Genomic DNA, 27811 nt, shown 5'->3' on the forward strand with positions numbered 1-27811 from the left:
TCACTAAATGCTCCATAAAACAACTAAAATGAGCAAAAACACACATTTGTATTCTAAACAGTTTTGTGGCAAATAAATCTGATGTTAAACTATGAATTTATTATAGCTACAGAAACCGAATATCCACTTACTATGACTGAAAACTGGAGGCAAAGTTCTCATTTTCTGTTGAAAGCTCAAGATGTCCATGTCAGTAAAAATACACCGGTTATCACATTTAAATCACTAATCCTGTGAATTATTTTATCCTCAGACATCTGAACCAAGGCGTTAGCAGAATTCATTTGACCTTCTCAGTTTAATCTTAGTTTTAATGGATTTTCACTCTTTAAAGTTAATTTTCTGGTCATTCCTCAAGAAAGATATACAATGTTTAATAATGTCAAATGAAGCAGACAGGTTTGGACTTTAATGTTACATATTTTATTCTATTGCTCTGAGTAAAATACATTCCACATCGAGGAAATGTATTTCAACACAATACAAAATAGAGGGAGAAAACACTGTGCACCAATACTGACAGGACTGCATGTGTGTAAGTTGTACACAAACATTCATGGAGTATAACAATAATGGATTGTCTTTACATTTGTGCCTTCAGTATGCAAAGATTTGACATTTTCTTCATTGCATCCACAACAAAAACCAGTGCACCAAAATTCACCGGTGCTATTTCACACGTCTATTATGAGACTTTATTGTACAATCAGTAAAAATAGATGCCAAAAACATGATCTTCAACTAAACTGTGTGTTGGGATGTAGTTACATCTTCAATCTGTTAACTGTGCGTTAATGGTGGCGCTTAAAGAAAAGAATTTGGTGTGCTGTTGAGTGTTACTTAGACAAAGTTGAGGACCATTTTGGAAAAAAACAAACACGTTTTTGCATGAGAAAAGCCTGGCAAAAGGTCCATACGTTAAAGCTGAAACGAAAAATGTAAAAAGCTACACACTTCTTCCTTTCAATCCTGTACAAATTTGTACCCATCTCATCTTTGGCTGGATCTATTGGCGTGACATGTTACGGTGGTACGGTACAGTCACAAACATTTACTAATGTGTCTAAATGCTGATTAAAAAGCCTCCAGTTTTGTTCGTGACACTTTTGCGCCATAATTCCAAGAGCAGAAAAAAAAAAAACACAAAAAAAAAAAGCACAAGCTAAAACTACTTGGTTATGAGCAATAAAAGACAATGTATGAATTACTAATTAGCAGTAACCACAGTTTATCCAACATCATCCAGTACCCTAAACAAATACAATCTTCATTATACACTTTTGCAAAGCACATTTTAAAGAGCAACTGAGATCCAACTAGCTCCTACAGCAGCACAGCAAAGGTTATATACAGTGCAGTTTCACCGTCAGCAGGAAAACACCCCAAACACAACACACAATAACTTTGTCTTAATGATGCAGCCATGGTACATATCAAATATTGGAATATATGTAGTGATGCCAACTCTGAAACACTGTCCTGCAGTGCATGTGATCATGTGTAACAGAAGGAGGCAAGGGACTCAAACAGTAGCTATGGTGTGGGGCTTATATGAAAACATTAATAACAACGGAGAATAGAATATGATAGAATAAGATATCCATCATTTAAAAATAATAAAAAGACATCGACATTCATATCAAGACGGTGTTTTAGGATAGGGATGTTTTTGAAATGATCTGGAGAGCACTTTGGAATAAAACCCTTCAATCTTAGGATCGCATATAAAACACAATCATTGTGTATTCCCGTGCAGAAGCTGGTAGTTGTGCAGTTGCTAAAGTCCCTTAACATCCACAATCAGTTTGGAATTAAATCATTGTACAACTTCAAATTTCAGACACTCGATGGAGTAGAATTAAAGTGTGAACACTTGGGTATAGTTTTCTTTGACCAACAAACACAAAACATCACGTGACACAAATATTGAATCTTAGTTGGTAATCTGGGACTGTCTGACTAGAGGAGCACTCCTCTTGTCTGACATCTCATTATCCCTAAAGGTGCTCTCGCTCATTTGCAGCAAACCCCTCTGTGCTCCTGTAAACCAGCAGCTGACGTTGTTTTCCGATGCATATGTTGGGCCATCTGGAGGATTCACTAACAGAGGCACACCCTGAAGTTAAAATCTATAACATTCTTCATGCGTATGTGCTCCATATATTGTCCATATACTGTATATATATTTAAAAATATAATCCAAGAAAAATACACTTATTTTTGCATAATCCAGACAGATGACACTGCTATTTCCTCTGGACACCATCAGCACTATCTAACCACACCGAGCAGTCGTTCATGTGTTCGGGCGACAACATGAACGAATTTGATCAAGGAAAGTCAGCCAGAGTGTCCACTTAAACGAAGCAACAACAAAGACTGTGCACACTTACCCACTGCCCTACCTAGAAAATAAGCTTTCAGTATTTTCACTTTGTCACGCAACATTAACTACTTTCATTTGGTACAACGGACATCAATGGTTCTAGTGTAAACAACAGTTTTTCAGATGGCTAGCTTGCTGTTGCACATAAAAAAACCCTGAATCTCCGACTTTGACAAACTCAAATTTAGACAGCTTTGACCTCTTTCTCATGCGATCCTTCAAGTGTGGACATTAAAACCAACAAAAATCTGAGTCACAAAGTTTTTACATGACAACAGCAATACATTGTTGTCTGTCCTTCTGCACGTGTCACTATTTAAAAACACAAATGACAAAACTCATATCATTTGGTCTTCATGTAGACATTATAAAGTATATTTATCCACCTGATACAACCACCAAACAGACACTACCACTACATTAATCTATAATTCATTAATATGCCACTATTGATAGCTACTGCACTAGTTCATAAAGTGATCTCAAAGAATAAAAGGCCTTGAAAAACAGGCTGCCACTGCCATGGCAACAGTACATATTCATGTTGATAAAAAGCATACTCACTGATGTACTCTACGGCTGTGCTTTGTCAGGTTTTGCAGTATACAGTAATTTCTACATAATTTCTTTGCCACATTGTACCTAGCACCTCATTACCTTGTGGATGAATATGCAGGGGAATAAGTACACTTACAGGAAAATTACAGGAACTAAGAAGCTGCACCAGTTTACAAGAAGGACAAAAAAGAGGAACTTAATAATCAAGGGTTGGACTATTCAGAGCCGAGTGACACACTGAGGAAGGCAAAAAGAAATTATGTGAAGCAGCATTTGCATACACTACTTACACATACAAGCCTTCATTTTAAACTGGAGTTATGAATATCTCGTCAGAGGACTTAAAAACTCACATGAGCCTGAACGCAACATGAAATATTGGTGAGTGAAACACAAATCAGTAACTTCATGAACTGCCACCCTATTGCAGTTTTGACCAAAGGAAGACCGAAAACACATCACGACACAATAAAATAAAAATAAAATCGTTTTTTCTTTTCTAAGGAGTGCCATCTATGTACAGAGACAACTATCAGTGATCTTCCTTCTCAGGGTTTTGTTTTTATCTTCCGTTAATCCTCAACATAAACGCCCTAAACCCTGCACTGTTGGAGCAGCCCCATGCAGTCAAATCAAAACAGAAACAAAGGCAGCACAAATAAATGTTGCTTTGCCCTCCCACTTGTGCCCACAGGACAATAGACGTGTGTGTATATATGTGTGAGTGTATGCATGTCTTGTGTGTGCATGGAGTTGTGTTGGCTGGTCCTACAGGCCCTTGTTGAAGTAGACGGTGGCTGTGCTGGGACTGGTCTGCCGTATCCTCTCCTGCAGATCTGCTTCCAGCCCGCTCACACTCATAGAGCTACGAAAAAGATGGTTGAATGTTATTAAAATGCTGCCATGTGTTAGATAACACTTTGTTTACAAGCATGACCTCCTTTTCTTCCAAGGAGGGTGATGTTGCTGCTGTTACCTTTTCTGTGGAAAGAGGGCGCAGCACAGAGGAGTCGCAAACACCAGGCTGAAAACAAGAGATAGAAATGGATGTTTTAGGGGTGTCACTCGTTTCATTTTTATTGAGTAGGATTTCTACATTGCCGTTTGAAAAGACAACATTTAAAGTTGGCTCCTCCTCTCCGGCTCACCAACACAAGAAGCGCACAGCCCCTGAATCCTGCTCGCAAGCGGGCAAAAGCCAACCCCAGATTCACTCTCTGCGTTTCGCTTTACTTTATTTTTTTAATTATTTATTGCAGTGTTCACCATTTTCATGGCTTCCTCTTGAATGCGTGCTTGCGCATGTATGGGGGGCTACACACCCAAAGGCTGATGCCAAGAAATGTCCACAACACAGCAAAATGAAAAGAAGAGAGAAAAAGCAGGGTCTCTGATACAGACACTGTCACACACATTTAGTGGTCATAAGTGATGATTGAGAGAGATTACTTTTTTCATGTGAGAGTCCTTGTTTTTCTAAAGAAAATCCTACTCAATGCGCCTTTAAGAACAGAGAATAGAGTCCATTAAAAAATGCCAACATATCCCCAAAGCAATTTCAGTCAAAAGCAACTGGACATGGTTATTTTTCTAGGAAGACGTTTCAATTCTCATCCAAGCGGCTTCATCAGTTCATGTACGCATCTGACCAGGCTAGGACTGGGACCAGCCTGGTCAGATGACCTGGACAAATGAGAATATTCACAGGCTTAATGCCAACATAGATTCTTTTATGTGTAATTTACTTACCACAGACCAACGAGCCCCACCTGGACCGGAGCGTTTAGAATTGGGAACCGCTACAAGGAGACAAAGTCAGAGAAGACAGAACTGCAGTGAATCAGGCAGAGAAGTTGGAAATTTGATTCAGTGGACGTGTAACATGTGGACTCCTTTCAGCCTCACAAAACACCAGCAGACCCCATAAATCCAGGGTGGCAAAAACACAACAACAGTATGACAGTGATGCATGCAGCGTGTTTACCTTCATGAATGCTCTCTTCTCCAGAGCATTCATTATAACAGGGGGAATGGCTGCAAAAAAAGAAAGAAAGAAAGAAAGCAAGAAATCAGCTAGAGTTTTCTGTTTCAAGAAAGTATACATCTCTCTCATGCCATCCACTATAGTATGGTTTTATATCCAAAAGTAAAGAACTGACTCGCAAAATAATAGATATAATGTAGACATTACCCATTGCTGGGACTGCCATGCCGATCCTGGACACCACCACCTGCACGATTGCCTGCTTGGCAGCATTGGGAGACTCTCCTAACCTGTTTCCATTCTCATCCATCACAGGGATACCGAACTTCAACTCCCTGGGAGGAACAAATACAGAAGTCATGTAGAGCAGTTCCTAAAAGCTTGCGAGTAGAAAAAAAGCAAAAGGTTTTTGGCTTTTTACTTTAAGAGACATTACCTCTGTCTCATGAAGGGAATGTTGATACAGTTAGCAGCAGCAACAGCTGCGAAGGGGACAAACCGGCTGGCAATTGGAGGGAGACGCTGCAAAGATGCAGAATCAAAAACACATTCAAACAAATCTCTGCACATACGTACAAATATATATGCAGATTAGTGTCTCTATCTGAGTTACTTTGTTTAACTGGATCTGTTTTTTCTACTTGAACAACAGGCATTACCGAAGCTAGAGACTTGAGTCCCAGGGCAGTGACCACAGCTCCTGTAGTAGCACTGGCGTAGGCTACACCGAGCTGACTGCGTAGAGAGATAAGACACATATCACACATTCATTAACCACTTCCTTTTTTTTTACATTTTCACACATCATAAACAGCCGACTTACGCTGAAGTTTGACGGCGAGATACATTAAAGTTTCAAAGTAGAGTTGCCTCAGTAAGTGTGCAAATGCATGCTTTGTGTGACTGTGAAAATGTAAAAAACAAGAACATCCTCACAAATAATGATAACGCAGAGGGAGACACTGTAACATTTAAGCTAAATACATGAAAATGCTGCTTGTTCGTTACACATGCATTTGATGCATTCCTGCAGCATCTAAAGGATGCATTTTGTGAAACAATGAAGAGAGTATGCAAATGCACGTTGACCTGACATGAGCCGGGAGCATATAACCTATGTCAGCAAGAGTGCATGGTGACATGGGGCCGAACATGCTTAACACTGGAACGTAATACCGCTGTGAGGGAAGGGGAGAGGACGGCAGCTCCCACGGCCTCCTTACAGACACTAGTTTAGAGGTAGGACAGGAATGATCTAGAGTGGAAGTGAGGTGAGAAGTCCTCCCTACTTCACGGTCATGGGGGCATCTCCACTGCGGTTGGTGTAGTTGACGACAGCATTGAAGGACTGGTTAACCCACTGCCAGAACACCACTGCCGGAGTAGTCCTGTAAACACGAGGGGGAAGCAACAGTTTTTGAGGAAGTGAGATTTTAGAGAGTACAGTACAAACTACAATTTTGGTGACAATGTAAAAAAACTGTCATGGTAAAGCATCTGAGCTTAAAGAAGGTCCCACGGGAGAAAGAGTGTAAGATTTTTATTATATTAAGCACCATGCATGTATCCTCAATCCGTTTTTTTTCTTTTTCCTTCTGCTGTGAATGAATTGCCAAGAGCCACAAGTTAATTCATATATTTTAAAGTCGCATTGTTGCTGTTAACCAGTAAAACATTTTTATATTTCACATGTTCTTTTCTTTGATAAATAATCAGATGTCTTGACTTGTTTCTATTTTTTACTATTTAAAGCAACTATGTGTAGAATTTGAAATTAAAGGGTTTGGCTCCCTCCAGTGGTCGTATGCAAGAAATGACACTGTGATCATCTTATTTCAGCCGTTTTTATTTGAAACAACAGTTTAATTGCATGTTCTGAAGCTTTGTGAAGTGACTGTTTCATAAAAAAAAAACACAGTTGTTGCTTTAGTCTAAATGAAACAGAATCATTTCTTATCTATTTGACATTGGACACTTTTTTAAATCTGCGAACAGCTGATTGTCACTTGATAAATAGGTCAAACTATTACAGTACTGTATTCTGTCAATCAATTTGTGGTTTTATCTCAACATTATCACATGACTTCACTGTCCTGTCAGCTGTCCAATGATAAATCAGTATTCAGCAGTGATATTTTTTATTCTTTAAGAGGATTTTCACTCTGTTCAGGGATTAAAATCTCTATTTTTATACAGCGCTGCATGCCTCCAATCACATGGAAACTGTATCATATTTATTAAATATATTTGACTATTTTTTATTTTCTCCATTTTATTACGACAAAGCCGTTTTCAGATTGGTGTTGAGAACACATTGAATCATGTACTGAAACCTCTGCTGTACCTGTAGAAGGTGAGCATGCAGCCTGTGATGGACATGTTCATTGGCACCTGAGCGGACATCCGGCCAATCACAAACATCTTCTCCCCTGTGTCGGGGTGGAAGGCGGAGTCGTAGATGTACTTGGCTCTCCAGAGCTCATCCTCCGTCAGGCCAGGCTTCACGACTCCGGCTCTGAAAGTCAAAACAGTGGAACAGGAATTTGCAACATTCATTAAAAAAAATGTATAACCCACAACCCCGGTATGCAGCCTTACTGATACAGTAAAAATATAGCATTTATATATAGTAGAAAATATAGTATGTCAATTGTAGATCGACACTACTCCCATTAAGGAATAAACAGGTTTGCTATCGGTATCTCCATTTCAGTGTAAATGGTACAATTATCCACATCAATTCTCATTTCTATTGATGCCTCACACCGCCACAACCTCTCTAACATTATCATTTATACTTCGACTCCATCCTCTTATTTCCTGACCCTCTACCTGTAGTCCTCCATGATCACTTTGGACTCCTCCAGAGTCTCAGAGGACAGCAGGACGGTCCTGGGATCTGTGACCATGAAGAAGTGCTTGGCGCGCCCCATAAATGTGCCTTGGTCCCATCTTGGCTCCTTGATGTTTATGTTGAGGGACAGATCTTCAGACATTCTGGCTTTCTTAAGTTAATAGACATGTTGAAATTAGTATTCACACTATGTTACAAATCTATATTCACGTGTAAATACAAGTGTACTATTCTGAGAGTATTTCAGAAGAACGCAACGAGTTAGGTTTTGGAATAAATATCATAACAGATGGATTAACAAAGAAGCAGGTCCGGTAATGTACTGCTCTTCACACTCTGGGCCTTGTTTGAGATTTTTTGATAGTAACGCTGTAATAATACCAAAACCATACTGTTATGATACTTAATTTAGACAAATAAATATGGTTTCTTTTCAACATTGTTTTTAAAGCCATAGTTCTCTGAATTTTGTCAAAGAACAAGACCTTTGTCTAAGATAATATGGTCTAAAAATGTTTAAAAAATACATATTTAAATTGGGATCTAATCCACTCAGCAAACACATTTAATGAGCATGCTTTCAAGACTCAATTGACACATTTTGGAGGATATCAAATGCTGATCTCCAGCCCTAAAGGTGAAATTATCATTATAAAAAAAACAACCTTGGATGCAGAGTTAAGCCTCCACCTCTGCTCTACTAATAGCTCCTCTGCAGAGTTACATTGAGGTGAGGCCCCCTCCCCATCACTCAACATTATACAACCCAGAACAACTACACACATGTACTTCTTAGCATATAACCAAACAGACTAGTCAATCAGGTTAACTTGCTCTGCCTCTCAGTACATTTTAAAATATATAGGACTAAAAGTTAAAAGCATGTACCATGTTGAGGCTGACCCCAAACACCTTGTATCAGTTGTTACTGTGAGTACAAGATAAAAATGAACTATACTCACAAACAACCTGCTTGAATGTAGGTCAGTTGTGTTTGTGTCTGTTGAATAAACCACCATTTAGGGAACCAACTAATGCTGAGTTTCATTATTGATGCCTCTGCCGATTATTCTCTTGATATTTCTGGATTTCTCTATAAAAGGTCAGCAAAAATGTTTCATTATGACACAATGACTTCTTGAAATAGCTTTTTGTCTGACTAACACTGAAACTAAAACTAACATTAAAAGAATATCCACTTTACTTTCACTTAACACAGCTAAAAGCATATTTGTGGGGGGGGGGGGGGGGGGTAAAAGAAAAATAGTTGCTCACTCATCTGTCAGTCTATTAGTTTTAACCCTTTACCTTTGTGAGTATTCAGTGTAAGTACAGAGGAGACACTTTTGTGCACCAGCACTAAACTATTACAGGAATGTCATGTCATGTATGTGCTTATTTCTGCAGCAGTCGTACGGACTCAGGCCCATACAAGACCATGATCACCTCTGCAAACTGCAAATGGATAAAGAAGATGGATAATAGATTGAATAGAAAATACCTCCTGGGTGAACAATATGTGTGGTGCATTCAAAGACACAAAATACCAAACGAGTCCAGATTGACTTTCCCCCTTCCAAATACACTTTAACCTCAATGTCAAACACGCACACGCACGCACACGCACACACACACACACACACACACACACACACACACACACACACACACACACACACACACACACGCACACAATGTGACAGATGGATTTTCTGCCCGGTTTCCTGTAAGCAAGCTGGCTAACACGCTAGCAAGGTAACTGATAAACACACACTGGAGTAAAGAAACACTCAAACAGGACATCACCATCATATCCCCATAACATCGAAACGATAAACAAGATGACGGGACAATAAAACAGCCTTTTCACGGCACCTAAACCAACCGCATCAGTGTGAACTCACGTCAACCAGCCAGCTAGTTTACAAGCTAACTAACATGCTAACACTTCAGTTATTGTTTATATAAGGACGTACATTTAGCCGGAGTAGACTTTGACTGAGCCGTATTGTGATTTTAATAGATAAAATATGTGAATTCAGTGAGCACAGTGAAACAAACGTACCTGGTTTGCTCTTTGTTTTTCGAAAATGACCTCTCAATATCACACAGCACCGGGTGGACCTGTGCTGCCTCCAAGCACTTTTACAAGAATCGTAAAATACAGCTTCTCCAAAAATGACAGGGAAGTAAACGGGTATGGAGGACTAAACATGACTTTAGTTTCAATTCAAAAAACACATGAATAAATCTATACATAAATACATGAATAAATAAATGCTGAAATAAATGGACAAATAAATAAATACATGCATGATTAAATGGGAGTGTCTGCTTTATTAACACATGGACAAGTAAAATGGTATGGAGGACTAAACATGACTTTAGTTTCAATTAAAAAAAACACATTAATAAATCTATACATAAATACATGAATAAATAAATAAATGCTGGAATAAATGAATAAATAAATAAATACATGCATGAATAAATGGGAGTGTCTGCTTCATTAACACGTGGGCAAGTAAACATGTATGGAGGACTTAACATGAATTTTTTCTCAATAAATAATCAAATACATAGATAAATGTATATATAAATACATATATAAATAAATAAATAAATACAGAAATAAATGGATAAATAAATTAATTGGACCTCCTGCCTCATTAACATATAGACACAAAAATACAGATAGGAGATAAATGTAAAGCATTCATTTATTATTTTATTTCTGTATTTGTTCCTGCATTTCTGTATGTATTAATGTATTTATTTATTTATTCATTCATAACACTTCATTATATGAATATTTTATATGTACAAACACCTAATTTCCAATCAATACATCTTTTATTTATCTTATCTTATGACTTATTCCACTCTTTTTTTCCGATCGATTAAACACGGTGAAACCAGTCACATTGAAGATGTACAGTATCTCTAAATTCCGAGCTTCGCAGAGGCCTATGAAAGCAGCACCATTCATTGTAATACTGGGGGCGGTGTTCGTCATGTGGAGGACATGAGTTGTTGGAAACCACTGGGCGTGGGAGGTGGAAAACAGATGATTGGTTATGAAATAACTCACTGGCTCAAGCAAGTTCACTTCCAAGAATTTCTTAAAAGTTTCCAGACAATTCGAATAAATATTATTAATACGACACAACCTTTGAATAATTGTGTCCTACAAAGTGTTGGAAATATATAGAGGGATATTTGTAATGTGGGTCACATTACATCATGCGCCGATAGGCTACTTTCATTGTAATCTTCCATTTGTAATAGAAGTTGTTAATTTAAATATAGTGTATGTATCTATACCTCAGTAAACTGTGCTGTTTTATTAAAGTTTGTCTTCTATGACAGGGAGTGTGGGAAAAAAATAACTACTAGAAAGGTCAGGAGTGGATGAAATCGTGAAAATTAGCCTATACGTAATCATATTAGGTTGTTGTTGTTTTTTTATTATTATGTTTGTCATGTTTACTTTTGTTGTATCTTGGAAACTAGCACGGTATGTATTCGTGTATCAATTGGCTTTAATTTCCACACTCCTTTGTTCAAGCTATGGTGATTGGTGTGCATAGATATTGTTAGTAAAGTGATAGAAATAGAATATGTCAATGAGATAAATATGTAATAATTTAGGAGAAACTGGGTAAAACATGTTTTAACAATATTTACACCACCAACCACACCAAAACATGGAAGAAAAATGCAGCAAAGCTATAAAAAAAATCACATCTTCAAGGTCAAGGTTTCCTGACGCTAAGCTAAAGTAGGCTATATCGATTATTACCGATCAACTCCCTGGAGACTCATAGATGTACAGATATTGGGATCTGCAGAGAAGCTGTGATGTGACACGTCTGACCACCAGGCGGGGTTGTTTACCCACCTCACAGGCACGACGAAGGCAGACACTTTCCCCCCACAGAGCCTACACCTCACTGCAGTTTTACGGGAAACATATGGACTTAATTAACACATTAATAACAAAGTTTAACCGAGGACAAACTGACATAGACTTGATCAAGTGTTAGTGGAATATAAGTGCAATTAGTGTAGTTAATCATCCCTGGTCCAGTGCTAATGGCTGCACAGCTGCGCGGGCTTATGTAAAAGGCTTACCCCTCATAAGACAATAACTGTCACCTGGAGAACAACTGAGGTGGCACTAATGCTCCGGAGGTGCGTAATAACGCGTCAGCGCGTCAGCGTCTGTGTCCAAACTCATCCGGCGCAACATGGACTCACACACGCACACACACAGCAGGTAACGCTGCCATACTTTGTTCAATTTAGTGTGAATACAATGTGAAAATGTTACACTGGTTTCACGAGCGTTTTGTAAGGTTTTACGGTTCAAGGGATCCACAGGGGCACGTTCAGACCGGAACAAGACGCGTTAAAGTTTAACGACATCTCTCGGAACAATGTCAACAGCTAGTCCAGAAGTTAAGTTATAGTTATGGATGATACTTACCTGTAAAATCCAGGCCTCTTGTTTATGTATTTGCTACTATCTCTTAGTCGCTGTCCGTGGTGCTGATCGATATAAAAACATGCGGAGGTCAATGCAACTCTGTTCTGTTGACCCAATTTAAAAAGGGTTATTTATTTATGTTGTTTTATTTTTAGGTCATACTGTATCAAAACGATTTTTTGTTTTATAATCCCACCTGGAACTTCCAGCCCTCATCGGGTACTCATAATAATAATGGATTGGATATTCTCCTCACAACAGATATCCATTTAATTAAACATGACCCGAGGGGAATCACCATGCACCGCTGACTTCTCTGCAGACAGGCCGGCAGCGTCTCAGCTGAGGCAGGGGGGACCAGGCACCACCATGGGCTCTATGGAGATGGATTCAGAGGCTGCAAAGGAGACTATACCAACTTCTTTAACCTACATTGAAAAGCCCTCAGTTCAATCATGGAGCTCTACTTTTTGCCATCTTTTTGAAATGAATGTATAGTTTGTTCATTCAGCTGTGTGGAGCTTAACTTTTGAATTTTTTCCATGTCACCTTTTCCAATTTGGATCTTGGATTCCTTTATGAAGCTGCATTTATGGTCTGACACTAATTTCAATGAAGAACAAGGATGGTATCTACACATTTTTAAGTTGCATGTTGCAGTGGGGACCAACTTCAGTATTTTATCAGATACTTTGGACCAGCAAGTGCAAAAAAAGTTCTCAGTTCCCTAAATCCCAGGCAGCACCTCTTCCATCCTGACAGCAGACCCCGGATATCCTCCTGTCTGGATGACTAAGGGAAGAATTGCCAGACACATAGCATGGCTCACTCCTCTCACCCCTCTGGCCGTAGGGAGATGACAAATGGAGGGGGGCACCCCCACTTTAACCATGGAGGCCAGACCGGGGGTTCCCACAGCACCACACGCTACATGCTGAAGAAACAGCACCGCCACAGACGCAGGTCCTACTCACCGATGGGCAGGGTCATTGTCATCAACACACCTGTCGATGGTGAGTTCACAGTCCTACGTCACCATGGTAACACACACAGTGCCACTGGCTGCAGAGGCTCTCTCAGGACTGCTGTTCAGTCATAAGGCAATATACTAGAGATGAAACTGAGATGAAATTATTTAAGCAATCACATTTGATAGTCAATAACTTGTCACGTTTTTCAAACAAAAATACCAACAAAATGCAGTGCTTCTGATTCCAAAAATGTAAATGTTTGAAGATTTTCTTATGATAGTAAACTGAATATCTTTCAGTTTTGTGATGAGACCAAAAAGCATTTAAGAGATGTAATTTTGGGCTCACAGACTTGTGATTTTTCACCTTTTTTCCCCAACATTTTGTAGCCAAAATAGAGAAATCCTCAATTAATCAAGAAAATAATTGGCAGATGGATTGATAATAAAAATATTCTTTAGTTGCAGCCTTAGTAGATACCTCACAGGTACACATGTATATCTCAATGACTTATGAGCTAAATACTTGTAAAGCAAGAACACACTAGTTGGTAAAGCAATGAATTCATACTTCCAGATTTGAGGATTTGGCATGAAATTGATCACACAGGTGCAAATACATCAAGAGAATATTGGTTTTTATAATACTGTTTGCTACAACTACTACAACTTAAAAAGGAAATGCTGCTAATTATTTTAATTCAGTTTGGAAATTTCAAACCTGACTTTCTTTTTTGTTTGCAGGAGGGGATGGCTGTGAAGATATTCACACAGTGACAGTAGATAAAAGTCCAGATGGTTGTCTGGGTTTCAGTGTCCGCGGGGGCTCTGAGCATGGACTCGGCATATTTGTCAGCAAGGTGGAGGACGACAGCTCTGCAGGTTAGGAGGAAGTGTGTGTGTTTCTAATTGCTTACATCTGGGCATGTGGTCTTCTGTTTCCATGTGATGTTTACGCTTGTGTATCAGGCTGAGTTTCACCTGTGTCCGCAGCGCAGGCTGGGCTGACTGTGGGTGATAAGCTGATGGAGGTGAACGGGGTCAGCCTGGAGAGCATCACCATGAGCAGCGCTGTGAAGGTGCTGACGGGCAACAACAGACTGAGGATGGTGGTGAGACGGGTGGGCAAGATCCCCGGCATCCGCTACTCCAAAGAGAAGACCACGTGGTGAGACCAGTCAGCTCAGCGCAGGTTGTGGAAATGTGAATAAAGCTGCCAAAGATTACATCTAATCTACAATCATACGTTTACTCTTCATAGTTAGTTTAACATTTTTGACAAACAGTCGATGAATTTTATGACTGTACTTTGCTACAGACTACAACCTTGTTGTTATCAGCACCGACCTTTGCATGGCCCTTGTTTTGTGAAGTCTTATCACTTGACTGTAGCTCACACTGGTTATCTTTCTTTTGGGATATACTGTATCTTGGTTTCATGTGGCAGCAGTGGATGGATTACTGCTGTGACCTTTATGGCTATTTGATTAACAGATACTGACAGGCCTGAGTGCAGCCCAGAAAGAGAAAGCAGCGTATGTGAATGTTTTCAAGCATGCATTTATGTCATCTTGTGTGTGTGTGTGTGTGTGTGTGTGTGTGTGTGTGTGTGTGTGTGTGTGTGTAGGGTGGATCTGATTCACCGACGGATGGTGGTGGAGGAGAGCGGTCGTACACCGTCAGATGCCAGTTCAGACAGCGCTCTCCGCAGGATCGTGCATCTGTTCACCACATCAGATGACTACTGTTTGGGCTTCAACATCAGAGGAGGCAAAGAGTTTGGACTGGGAATTTATGTTTCTAAGTATGAACCAAGTGCGGTTTAATGTTCAGAAACCACATTATTTTTTCTCAAACTGTCCATCTGGATATACCTGTGTGTGTTCACCGTCTGTCTGAAACGCTCTCTTTTAGCAACTCTCTCCTTAAGGCACCTGTCTTAAAAAAAGACCAGTCTGCTTTTACTTGTCTTCATTTCAAGATTGTCCGTATCTGCACTCTTGGCATCTCTGCACTGTCATTGCAGCCGGAGAATGACTATTGGCACTGTAGCAGCACTTTATACCTAAATATGGTAGATGTGACATCACAACCATTACAGAAGTTTCACAGTATTTCTATATGCTTTATAATAAAAAAAAGACATGGAGATCTTACTTTTTACAGTATGGGACCTTTAAGAAACGGTTTTATACGTACATTCATCTAGTAAATGTAAAACACTAAAAATAATTATATCACATTTAAATACAGAATCAAAAATTGAATAAAAGTTTTAGTTGACAAAAGAAGTCAGTTATAATGCCATTCTGTGAGTGTCCGCAGTTTAAAAATGTCAAAACTTGTGTATAGAAGAACTTTAGTGTGGGGCTGATGCGTTTTGACTTTCCTTCATCACTATTTTAGTTTTGACCTTTTCAGACTTCCTTTCCATTTTCATGCTCATGGAAGTAGTTTAAAATAAGCCTGAAACAGTGTCCACAGTTTACCCACTGCTGAGATTTAATAGAAATCTATGTCTCATGTATGCGCATGTGTTTCTCTGTGCCTTTATACTGAACATTGTCCCTTCAGGTTGGACCCGGGTGGGCTGGCCGAACAGCATGGCATCAAAATGGGTGATCAAATCATTGCAGCCAATGGGATCAGTTTCGAGGACATCACCCATAGCAATGCAGTCGAGGTCCTGAAGAGCCACACCCATGTCATGTTGACCATCAGGGTGAGATACTTTTACAGACAAACCTGAGGATTAATATAAAGCTGCACTAGTTTTATGCTAATATTCAATCAAATGATTACGTGCAATGTGAAAAGGGGGTCGCTTGTAATGATGAGTTGACAGAGAATTATCAGCCCGCTCTGCAGTTCACCTCCACTCCAAGGCACATGCAACATTGATGTCTATGTTTACTCTCACTGCTCACATCATCCTTTGTTTTCAACTTTAAAAACCTAATGTACACTACCTGCCCAACGCCAAGCAGCAGACACACACTGTTAGCAACTAACTGGGGAACATAAAGGAGCATTTAGCAGCTAGAGAGACAAATAAAAGTTGGTGGAGACCAAAACAGAGCTAAAAAGAGAGTAAATACTGGACTTACATTCATCTGTTGGATACAAACATAACTCCAAATGAATGCTGCTCCATGTCAGGATGTGTAAATAAGCAACAGGGTAACCACGTCAATTTTATAAGGTATTAATATGTCAGTAGGGTGTTTACAGCTTGTGCTCCTGTCCAAAAGATCTATGAATGCAGGTTTCATTTTGATTTCAGAAACGTGCCCCCCTTGGCCCGTTACACATCTGTCTGTGATGTTTGGCAGCTTTAATCATTTGCTCAGGTTTAAACATAATAATTGATTGGGTGCTTTAAGTGCTGTGACACAGTATTAAATGTTACAGCGTGTTAAACAATACCAGCTCTTCTCAGGAAGCGACAGAATGAACCTGCACGGCAGACAGCATCTCAAGTTCTTTATGTGCGTCTGCATACGCATGTAAGGACGTGCCACTTAACCTGTGTCATTATTTAGATAAAGGGATTTGTGTGTATGTTTTTGTGTATGAATGGGCATGTGTGTTGTCCGGTGTGGTTGAGCGCTCTCTTAGCTCTCTAACATTGCTGCGTGCTCATTTTACGCCTCTGATCTCAGGTTCCACGTGTGAAAAACAACCAGGGACGACCTTCATTATTCAAAGGCAGTCAGGGATCAGGTTATAATCAACAGAAAGCTGAAATTTATGGCTTCTCTTTGTTCTGTATCAGACCTATTTGTGGGTGTTTAGGGTTCATTTTAGGTATTAAACTCTGTAACACCTGGGCATCCGAGGCTTTTGTGTTTCTTGTCTTTGACCATAAGCCATGTACTGGTGAGACAATACCTGAAATTTGACTTTGGAGGCTAAATCTTAATGCAAAATGGTTTCTTCCTTTAAAAAATTAAAGCCTGAGTTGTTTAACCAATGGTCAAGGAAACAGAGATACTCTTGTTCATGAGCATCAGGTGTGGACAAATATGAAATGTGTAGTTTTGTTGTATAATCACTGAATATTGTTTTGATCACGTTTTTGCACTTCAACAGGAAGCTGGGAGATACCCTGCATACAAGGAGATGATGGCGGAATACGGCTGGCTCGACAAACGTATGTTAACTATTCAAAAATATGATTTTACAAGATAGTGTTTTAGATGAGGGTTAAAAGAGAAGATTACTTGACTGTGAACGTAATTACCTCCATTAAACGACATATTATAGATCAACATAATGAAGACGTGACCTGGTGATTTGGAGTTTTAAACTCTCATTTCCGTTTGCAAAGCCACATGTTTTATTCTACATGGAAATCTTATATAAGAAAGTAAAACAGTGGCTACATGAAGCCTGCTTATACTAAAACCCTGTCATATAATTTCTTCATGGGACTAAAATTCCTTATTTTTCAGTTTGATATGAGTACATCTGCACACTGCCATGGATTAATTCAGTGTGCTCAAAGGCAGCTCAGTCCTCTGGTACAGAGCATGACCTGACATCTGGGTCAAGATGCAGAGTCAATTTAGATCTTCCAAAAAAAACGAAGAAGAAGGAAGAGACAGAATAACTCCGGGTTTATGATCCGTCTCTCGAACAGGACAAGAGGGCAGACAGACTTTGTTCCAAACAAAGCAGACTGTGTCAAATAAGGAAATAAACCTTATTCGCTGTGTGACCTAGCAGCTTTTTGTGTGTTGTTCAGATGTAAAAATTGGGCAGTTTCATAATGTATTGCACTCACCCAAGAATATTTTAAACAGACACTAATCCCCTACTTGTTTCTAATTATGGATTGTTTTCTACAGTGGCCAATGGGGGCCCTGCACCATCCTTCCAGGGTTCAGACTCCAACTCATCTGCCTCCTCGTTGTCCTCCAGCACTCCTCTCAGCTCCCTTAGTGGTCTCTCCCAGGTCCTTTTCCCTCCTGTCTTTGGCTCTGAGATGGTAGACATCGCCATCTCCACAGAGGACCGCTCCCAACGTCCAAGCAGCTCGGAGCGAACTGCTGACACCGCCATGCAGACCGACCCCCACCCTCCAAACTGGACGGACCACCCTTCGACGAACGGGTCGTACCCCGACAGGGTGGTCGCCACAGAAACCAGCCGGACTGTTGGTGCCACAGTGCTGCTGAAGGACACAGTCATACGTGGGAAAGGGGAAGGGCCACGGGAGATGGGTGGGGCTGGAGAAGGAGGGCGGGGACGTACGAGGACGCTGTCTTCTGGGGACAAGGAAGTAGCAAAACACTCACCTAAGACGGCAGCGCTGATGGCCCTGAGCAGACCGCGGAAACCAATCAGACGTTCCCAGAGCCACATCACTGCGTCAGGTGCGTCCTGCAGGCTCTCTGGGGTTTGTAACGATTGTAAAGTCGATTTAAAAGTTTTTAGAGATAGAGTGATAAGTTGGCTGGGCTGATATATGAGCCGATATACGATTATTGCAGATATATCAGTATCGTTGTCGGCTGAAAAGGAACAAGAATTAGCAGCACAAAACTGGCAAAATATGTTTGAGGTAGGCAAGTCCGGTATCAAATAACTCATTTAATTTCATTTTTATTTTGTTTTTTGTGTCCTGCACACAATGTGACCAATCCTCATGGGTTTATAAGAGTTTATAAGTTCCTGAGCGTAACTGTGCAAACAGAGATCTTTTATCATGGTTGTTGATTAAAATGGTAGTGTCATCCATCTGAGTTTAGGAATCAACCTTTACAGAATCACGGCACGGTGAGAATTGCAGCCACAATAAGGTTCAGTTCTGTAGCTGTTTTTTATGGCAGTACCTCCATTCACTATTTAATGAGATACAATCGCAAATCCTGCAGAGATCTTCCTCTAGGCCATCCATCAGTTTAGTGACTGTTCATCTTTCTATCCCTCCAGGAAGTAAACAAGAGCATCTATACTCCACATGGCTGATTTAAACTCCAGACACAGTTTGTCCAAGAGCACAAAGTTCAACACAGACTCATGATTAATCACCGCCCTTTACTCTAACTTGTTGCACCTCTGTGAGAAATGAATGAGAACAAGCATATGGAGAAATATCCTATCCGAGCATTGGCGGGGCTGTTGAGTTATTAGCCTTTCCCTTTCAATTTATCCAGCTCATTCATACCTCCAGGAACTGGCAGGGGCTTGGGATGAAGCTCAGGGCTGATTGAACATTTGTTATATGAGCTGGAGCACTTCGCTGTAATGCTTTCAATAGATAAGGGTGTGTTCAGGTTGGTGTAGCAGCAATTCATCAGTGTTACAGTGTTACTTTCCACAGTGGCAGATTTACTGCAGTGAGCAGAGGAGCTGACTGGAAGAGAAATGAACAGTCTGTACTCATAGCGGAGAGTGTGTATCACCCACTGTTATTGGCTAATAGTTAAGCGTAGAACAGTATAAGGCCTAATGAATTATGTTTTTAACATTATACACAGAGATGCAGAATGCCCCTTTCTTGTTGTTGTTCAGCACCCCTTCTGGATAGATTTAGATATGATTTAGTCAAGTTTGTTTAGCTAAATTACGTTTTTGCATTCATGTACATACAGTAATTTAACAGGTGTTAAAATCTGTAATTTGATTGGAAAATGTATCTGTATTGACTACATATGCTGAATTAGAGGGACTTGTATGCTATTTTGTCTTCGTTTTTTTCCCCACCTTTAGAGGACAGACAAAAGGAGAAGAGACAGCAGAAGGAGAAGAGCACAGGAGAAACTAAAACCAGCCTGCAGCGATCTAAAACCTTTGTCAACTTGTTCTTTAAGAAAGACCGTAAAGAGAAGAGTCGCTCCAAGTCACCGTCTCACCATGCGGACAAAGGTGAGGGCACGGTCACAGGACTTTTTCTTTCTTTCCAAGCATTAAATTCTGCATCCAACACAGCAAAATATAGCCTAAGGTTTTGACTGAACTGCCCTTTGTGTCTCACTTGAGTTATTATATTTGAATGACTGATCAAATCGGAGATATGAGCAGACCATGAGGTCTGGACTCCCAGGAGAAACACAAAGATGTTTCAGATTATATATAGATATGGCCTTTGGGGGATACCAGTCCACCACAGTAGCTATTCACTTATTTCTAGGAGTTCAGTTTCGGCCATCATTGGTGACATGGGATAAAAACAGAAAAAAAGATTTTGGGCCATTTTGAATGAACCGCTCCTGGCTGGTGAGGTGCAGTTATTTTAGTTTCAACTTTAATTCCTTAGATAAGGAGCGGGGTCGTCACTTCCAGCTCTTGACCTCCCCGAGGGAATCACGTGCTGGGGTGAAAGACAGCAGTCCTCTGCCCCAGCCAGAGACCCTGCAGCACGTGGAGAACATGTCAAAGAAACTGCTCAGCCTGGATGAGGTGGCTGCTGTGATGAGACACTGTCGGCGGGTGAGTTCCCGGTCTGAAATGACCTCAACACCTTAGCAGCACTTGCCTGTGTGTGTCCTCCTGCTGAATGAAAACCTGCCAGACCACTCGCAGGCTTAAGTGCACAGTATTGTTCCCTGTGTTGCTGAGTGTCCATAGATGTGTCTGACGGTGGCTGTGACAAAAGACGGATTTGGCACGTCATTGATGATTAGGATCAAATATCAGCCATCACCTGATCCCCTTGTGTCTCTGGGCCCCATCTCACACTCAGCGGCCAATTTAAGGGGATCAGCTCCTTGGCTGGCTCTTTTCCACCACTGCAGAAGATATTGAGTACTTAGAGCACAGTAGGACTCACCTGTTAATACAGTAATTAAACATATCAGAAGACAACCCAACTCCCAGACATGAAAATTATTTTAACACCTTTTGTTTAACGGCTACTCAAGCAATTCAGTATTGCACCTTCATAAAGTTGGGGGATTTACAAGAGAGAAAGAATGGTCAAAATTCAGAGATTCCCTGACTTCCAGTCTAAAGTTTAGGGGATCCTACATTTCCCTTAATGCACCTGGACAGTGTCTTTTATTAGACATTCCCTTCCTCCTAAATACTCACTTCAAACCTCACACTTGGGCTGTGATAGTATGGATATTTTCTTACCGCCATTAGAAAGCAACCCCTGTGGTATGGCAGTTAACTGCACAACCGACTTTCTTTAAAAAGTCTATTAACAGACACACTAGTTGGTTCTTCTTATTCTTATCCTCTAATTTGTGTACCATTTTAATCTTTCCCTCAGTTTTTGTCCGACAATGTGATTGAGGATTTAGTGCGCCCCCTTTTGGCAATTTTGGACCGGCCAGAGAAACTGCTACTTCTCAGAGAAATAAGGTGAGAGAGTATATGTACAGAATAATACTGCTTTTATATGTTTACATACTGCATAAGCATGCTTTAATACATGTGTTACTGACTGACCATATCCTCTGCAGGATGCTGATACCCACTACTGACCTGGGTCGGTTTGACAGCATGGTCATGCCCTTTGAGCTCGAGGCGTACGATATTCTCAAAAGCCGCTCTGGTAGGCAGAGGAATGTACTTAACAACAGTTTTCAGATTTTTAACTTTAATTCATTCAGATCGACATGAATAATGAACAAAAGAAATGGAAAAGTTGGAAAAGCAGGTGATATTTGCAAAGCAATGGAGTTTATGGAAAATCAGTGATATATCTTTAGTTTATTTCTTCGTAGGGCGTTCTCCAGCTCTGCGATCCCCTCGCAGTGGAACCCCTCGACGTCACCTCATCACCCCAGTCCCAGGTACATTCTTCCTTCCTCTCACCCTTTCTTTTTCTAGACCTCACTTCTTTCTTCAGACTCCCTCTCTGTCCCGCTGATGTCCTTTCTCTAATCCCAGAGCAACATGAGATCCACAAGGGGTGTAAACCTCTCACCATTTATCTCTTACTTTTCCTCCCTCACCTCACTTCTTTCCTGCCTCGTCTTATATCTGTAGTGTCAAACTAAAAAACCTGCAAGCACGGACTACATCCCGTCCCTGGCATTTCACCAATATTTTGACTTTTTTGATTTTTTTTTTTGGCTTTTTCGACCATAGCTGTCCTGTGACTGTTTAGGGGGGGCTAATTTTTTTGACTTTTGTTGCCTTTTTTCAACAAACTATTCCCTGACTTTTTTAAACAGGCTATCCTATGACTGATTTAAGCTTTTTTTGGACATTTACATACCCACCTCCCGACCTCATTGAAAAACACACTTACACACACACATTACCAGGCACAAAATATCTCAGGTTTCCTGTGCCTGCGCTGAAGCAAAGGCTTGTGTTACATCTCTGTGGCCAACAGAAAGGACTGAGACGAGCCTGGTTGGCCACGGTGACACTTCAACAATTCGGAAATGCTTTTATCCTTTTCCTCATTCAAGAGTCATTGAGACACAGTGAATATAGTCTTACTTTAGACTGAGTGCAGCCATCTAACTTTCTAAAATCACAGGTTAGGGATCACAGGTTCATTATTTCAAATTCCTCACAAAAAATAGTTTTCGCAAAGAAATGATAAATGTAAGATGATAATGCCCTTTCAAAGAACTTTTACTGTGTGCTTTTTTAGAGAATGCTTATTTTATCCATTTGTCCCCATATTTTGTCATTCAGGCAGTGTAATTTAATATTGCCACCCACTGTCTGCTAGTTGTAGGAAACCCTTGAAATCTTTGCATGAACACGCTTGTCCTCAACATAATGCACCAGAATATCCAACCTGAACAGTTGCATTGTGGGTAACAGTTGTAATGTAGGCACCAGGCTGCGTAGAATAAAAAGGCAATATCTTTGGCTCTGCTGCATCAATTTTGATCATTTTTCAAACTTAACTCACTTTGACTCATTGCATCATTGTGTTTAAATGTAGAAGTTCTACAGAAGTTCTGTAGGAAACGTCTACTTTTGCAGGGTTTAAGCAGAACTTACTGTCTTTATGTTCGTCCAGACTACAGGGGCGGGTTCCACCTCCAGCCGGCCCAGGACACACTGCGGGAGAGTCAGTTAATTGCGGAGTTGGAGCGATTACGTTTGTCCAGCAGACATTCAGGCCTTCTGCCTCCATCCTGTGACTTCACCCCTCTTCTTGATGTACCTGTGGACAACTTTGCCTCCTCCACTGTGCGCTCCCGCTCCCTGAGCCCATTACCCAGCCACGGCTTCCTCCTAACAGAATCACCACAAAGCACCCAATGTGGACGCCAACCCCATCGCTCCCCAAACAGAAGAGAGAACGGGTCGTTGCGGTATGACGAGGTCTCCTTGTTGTCAGTCTCTGACCGAGGAGATGTGGCCCCTGACCGAGGGAGGTCACCTATGAGGAACGGCCATGGGAGAGGGAGAAGGGAGGCGAGTCCTGACAGCAGGGATGGCAGACGGGGCAGGCAGGAGGGCTACACAGAGGTCAGCGTACATGTTCCTACCCAGCAGCGAGGTAGAACCCCTCTGGCTGATGTGTTTGAGCCCCAGAGAGACAAGAGTCCATCTACAGGCAGAGAGAGCAGCCAACAGCATAATGGACATTCACAAAATGGTCATGGTGTGAGAAGAAGAGCAACTCTACAACCTGAGGAGTATGAAATCAACACTTTGACCATCTCCAAGGCCAAGCAGTCACTGGGTGAGTTCAATAATGAAACACATGTATTTTGCCCTTTTTCTTAGTCTGTTGTTTGTTCAATATGCTTGCAAAAAGAATAAAAACTCACTATTGTAAAATAACTATTAAGTAAAGCTGTCCATTTAGATGTTTCCATCCTCCCATATCCACTACACCACCAGTAGAGGTCAGGATATCACTTACTACTAAACTCAAAGGAAGAGTGAAATGCTCTAATTATAACTGAAAATTACCAAATTGGCTTTACACTATTAGCCTAGTTGTAATACAATAATCTGGCACCGTCAAGCAATCCCCAAGTATATTCATTTATTATTTTCCTGTGTGTTTACAGGTATTAGTATCTCTGGAGGTATGGAGTCCAGAGTCCAGCCTATGATTAAAATCGAGAAAATCTTCCCAGGAGGAGCTGCATCTACAAATGAGGCTCTGAAGGTGAGCAGAGACAGGAAGAAACACCTCAGTATATTACAAAAATTGGCGTAAATTGAATTGCAAAGGTAGTAAACACGTTACAATAAGTCTTGAAAATGTCCTTTGTTCCCTCCTACACCCTCTAAAGCATTGCATGTCTTGTCCTGACTGGAGTGTATGATAAGTACCTGTCAGATCTCTGTCCTGTGCATATGAGTTATTGTTGCCGCTGCTATAAGAAAGCATGTCTATGATGGAGAGGTTGAAGGTGTGCAATGAGGAGAAGGGAGACAAGAAGAGTGGGGAGAGCCATCTCAAGTAGCCCATCACCTTCATAATTGATGAAGTACACAGGTGCTGGTCTGCTAATGTATTGGTAATATGTTGCCTGCACAGTCATCTGTGATCTTGGCCTGGTTCACTTAAACACATGATACACACACTCATTCACTAACAGTTAACCACAGGCTAATTATAGATACAGCGGTCAAACAACACTTGCTTTAAGACACTTGAAAAGAAGCTAACAGCTAGGTAACAATACCTAGGTCTAATGCCTGATTAGAGTGTCAAACATCCGGTACCTGCTCAGCCTTTCAAATCTAAAGAGGGAAGCCTCTTACAGTATCCAAACATGTCTACACTCCCATTCAAAGAATGCATGAGCTACACACACGATCTTGGATCAAGAAGACCATAAATAAAACAAAAAAACTTTAACAGAGCAACAGAGAGAGAGACTGGAACAAGACAAAGAGTCTACAGCGACGCAGCACTTCTGTGAGGCTGCACTTAGACACAGTGGTACTTTGAGTTGAATGCTAACATCATCACCAAAGTTATTACAATCCAGCCTGACAGGAGCATTAATGTCTGCATGGAAATTCATAGCAATCCATCAAATGGTTGTTAAGACATTTCCCTAAAATAAACCAAATATCAACCTCATGGTGATGCTAGACTCAGGGAATCACCAAGGTCAGCAGGATTCATCCTCTGGGAACCATGCATAACTGAACCAATCTCATGGTAAATGGTAAAAAATGTAATAGTTGAAAACCCGAAGTGGTGACAGACCAACATACCAACAAGTAGCCATCATGGCTAAAAACAGAAAAGTTGTTGCTTAGTAGCCTCAGATGGCTACTTGCCCATATCAGCTCCCCTGGCTCAGTGCTATCTCCCCCTACTCTACAGAGGGAGGCGAGGCGAGGGCAGCTCTGTGTTAACATGCATCCTGTCTCCTTAGACCCACATGATGACATACAATCAGTGAAGAATGTTGTTTTGTGTGTGTAAGTGTGGCTGTGTGCACACATGCTTTCCTGTTCATTAGACTCGGCCACCTGCTTTTATCAGCGGAAATCTGGACCTGAGTGTGTCATGTGCCTGCATTTAACTGGCTGTGTAAGAGGACGTAGGTCATAGTGCAACATGTGACAGCTGAATGGACATGTAATTTCAGTGTGTAGGTTTCTTAGTGGAAAGGTTAGTTTACCTACAACGTAAAACAAACAAAGAAATAATAATTTTACTGTGAACAATTTTTTTTGCATTGCATTTGGCAAATGTTTCAGGGATGATGTCTCAAAACCTGAGCAAATGTTTGGCTGGTTACCATTAGAGGTCAATGAGAGGAGATGTTAAGATTTTATCATCTATAATGAGATGCACCACTACTGTTTGCGTGTATGGATATAAGTGTACTTATCTTTAGAGATTTCTCTTATAATAAATAATACAGAGAGCCAGTACTTCTCCTCTCTTTGGCTAAATCATCTAGTTGAATTTATTTGTAATGGCCTGGTAAACCACATTATGAACGATTCACTGATCCTTCCGTGCAAGCTGTAGTAATTTTTACAGGCTGTTATTTTTGGATCGTGACATCCATTGGCTAGAAAAGGGGAAACCTCATAAATGCACTCCATAAATGGCTGTAAAGAGGATGGGGGCAGATTAGGTTGCGATCTATTTAATTCAAATAAATTACTTTTCAAAAATGGAAAAAAAAACACTTTTAATCTCCTCTTTGGTTAAATGGATCTAAATCTTTTCATACTGTCCTCACGCAAGGCTATATACTTTCTGATGAGCTGTAAGAAAACCTGTCTGGACAAATACAGGCCAGCACAGGTCAGTCCTCCTCCTATACAAATGTGTTTGACCCATAATAGATCAAATGCAGAAGTGCATAATGAAGGGAAAACACATCTCTTTGTGTCTAATCACTGGAAAGGAAAAGGGAAAGGGAAATTGTTGATGAAATACAACAATGGCCATCGGCTCGCATGTTTCTGTGTTGTTAACCTTCACTGAGGTTGAGCACACGAGGCAGGTGCATCCTCGTCAAATGCTGGTGACATCAGTGGAAGTTCCTCTCCTCAGGCCTCCAAAGTTTTGCCACTCTGCTCGCATCCTGCAGGAAACACAGAGAAAATGGTCCCAACTGTGTGTGTGTGTGTGTGTGGTTGTCTCAGTGTACGGTCTTTTTTCAACAACCTTGTCCTAAAGGGGAAACTTTACATGTTCACTCGTGACGGCCTTCAGTGTGAATATATTAAACTAAGGGGAGAGCCCCAATACACTCTGGCATAAATCAGTTTCCCGCTAAGGGACACAATCGGTGCAGATTTATGGAAACTGTCCATAAGGAACGGATTACTACAGAGCGATACAAAGGGGGGAGGAGAACATTCAAAGATATATGTAATCCCGGAGTGAAGAATAATCTGTCTCAAATATAAGATATTTTTAATATTGTTTTTTTACAGAGATTTTGCATGTTAAACTTTACCTGTGTTTGCATTTACAGGCAGGGTATGAGCTGTTGTCCGTGGACGGTGAGAGTCTGCAGGGAGTGACTCATCAACACGCGGTGGACGTTATTCGCCGCGTATTCAGCAATAAGGCCAAAGACCCTATGGTTTTTGTGGTCAAGGTCCCTAAGGTCCCCGCCACCCCCATTAGCCCCAGGAGACCTGCAGACTAACCTGTTAGTCAATCACAGTCGGACTGCAGTTGGGACGTGAAGGACACCAAAACCTGCAACTCCTGTGGGAGTGAATAAACTACAGGAGTCACTCAACTCAAGAAGATATAGGACAGGTCATGGGGAAGAGGAATGAATGCACAGAAGCATTTGTCCTATGAAAGGCAGAGTTATGACAGTAAAAATGTCGAAGTGAAAGGTGAACATGTTGAAGCAGGTTTTTAAGACCGATGCAGTATCTTATTCATCTAGATCGATTGTTATATATCACTTTTGCCACGATGAAATTACAGTAAGTATGTTGCAACTCTACTACTTTTATAACATTCTTAGTGTTTTTTAGAAAACATTTTACTAAATGCATACATTGCACATTAACTGGACAAAGAGTAAGCGATATGTTTTATGATGAAGCTCATGTGGTTCATGAACTCCTTTTGTTTGAAACTGTGCCACTGTTCAATATGTGGCAACTTAGTTGTGACCTCTGAGCACTGTCTGATTGTGGAGCCAGGGGTCTGCACTTTTCAGCTGGAGCATCTCAGCCCTGCA

At 40.7% G+C, this 27811-nt stretch overlaps 2 protein-coding genes across 3 annotated transcripts; one reads left to right on the forward strand and one right to left on the reverse strand.

Annotated features, from left to right (window-relative positions):
* Positions 1–464: 464 nt before the first annotated feature.
* sfxn3 (sideroflexin 3) lies at positions 465–9909 on the reverse strand. 2 transcript variants are annotated; one of them, XM_083923423.1, is made up of 11 exons: positions 9848–9909; positions 7761–7933; positions 7273–7443; positions 6218–6316; positions 5588–5663; positions 5365–5450; positions 5136–5263; positions 4929–4978; positions 4694–4743; positions 3921–3968; positions 465–3809 (listed from the first exon to the last, which is right to left on the reverse strand). In XM_083923423.1, the coding sequence occupies exons 2-11, from the start codon at positions 7922–7924 to the stop codon at positions 3713–3715; spliced, it is 969 nt and encodes a 322-aa protein (XP_083779549.1). In that variant the 5' UTR covers positions 7925–7933; positions 9848–9909; the 3' UTR covers positions 465–3712. The 2 variants fall into 2 exon arrangements, with proteins under 2 accessions (XP_083779549.1, XP_083779548.1); XM_083923422.1 differs by lacking the exon at positions 9848–9909 and adding an exon at positions 8745–8835.
* A 3182-nt stretch (positions 9910–13091) lies between these two features.
* pdzd7a (PDZ domain containing 7a) lies at positions 13092–27259 on the forward strand (the record flags this gene model as incomplete). The annotated part of the gene is made up of 15 exons (XM_083922982.1): positions 13092–13284; positions 13986–14123; positions 14235–14409; positions 14869–15045; positions 15816–15963; positions 17334–17394; positions 18092–18619; positions 19959–20114; positions 20506–20678; positions 21463–21554; positions 21656–21747; positions 21920–21988; positions 23182–23853; positions 24188–24288; positions 27083–27259. 15 exons carry the CDS (start codon positions 13092–13094, stop codon positions 27257–27259), a joined length of 2952 nt encoding a protein of 983 aa, XP_083779108.1.
* Between the last annotated feature and the right edge of the window lie 552 nt (positions 27260–27811).

Source organism: Echiichthys vipera, assembly GCF_963691815.1.
Source record: "Echiichthys vipera genome assembly, chromosome: 11".
NCBI classification, from domain to species: domain Eukaryota; kingdom Metazoa; phylum Chordata; class Actinopteri; order Perciformes; family Trachinidae; genus Echiichthys; species Echiichthys vipera.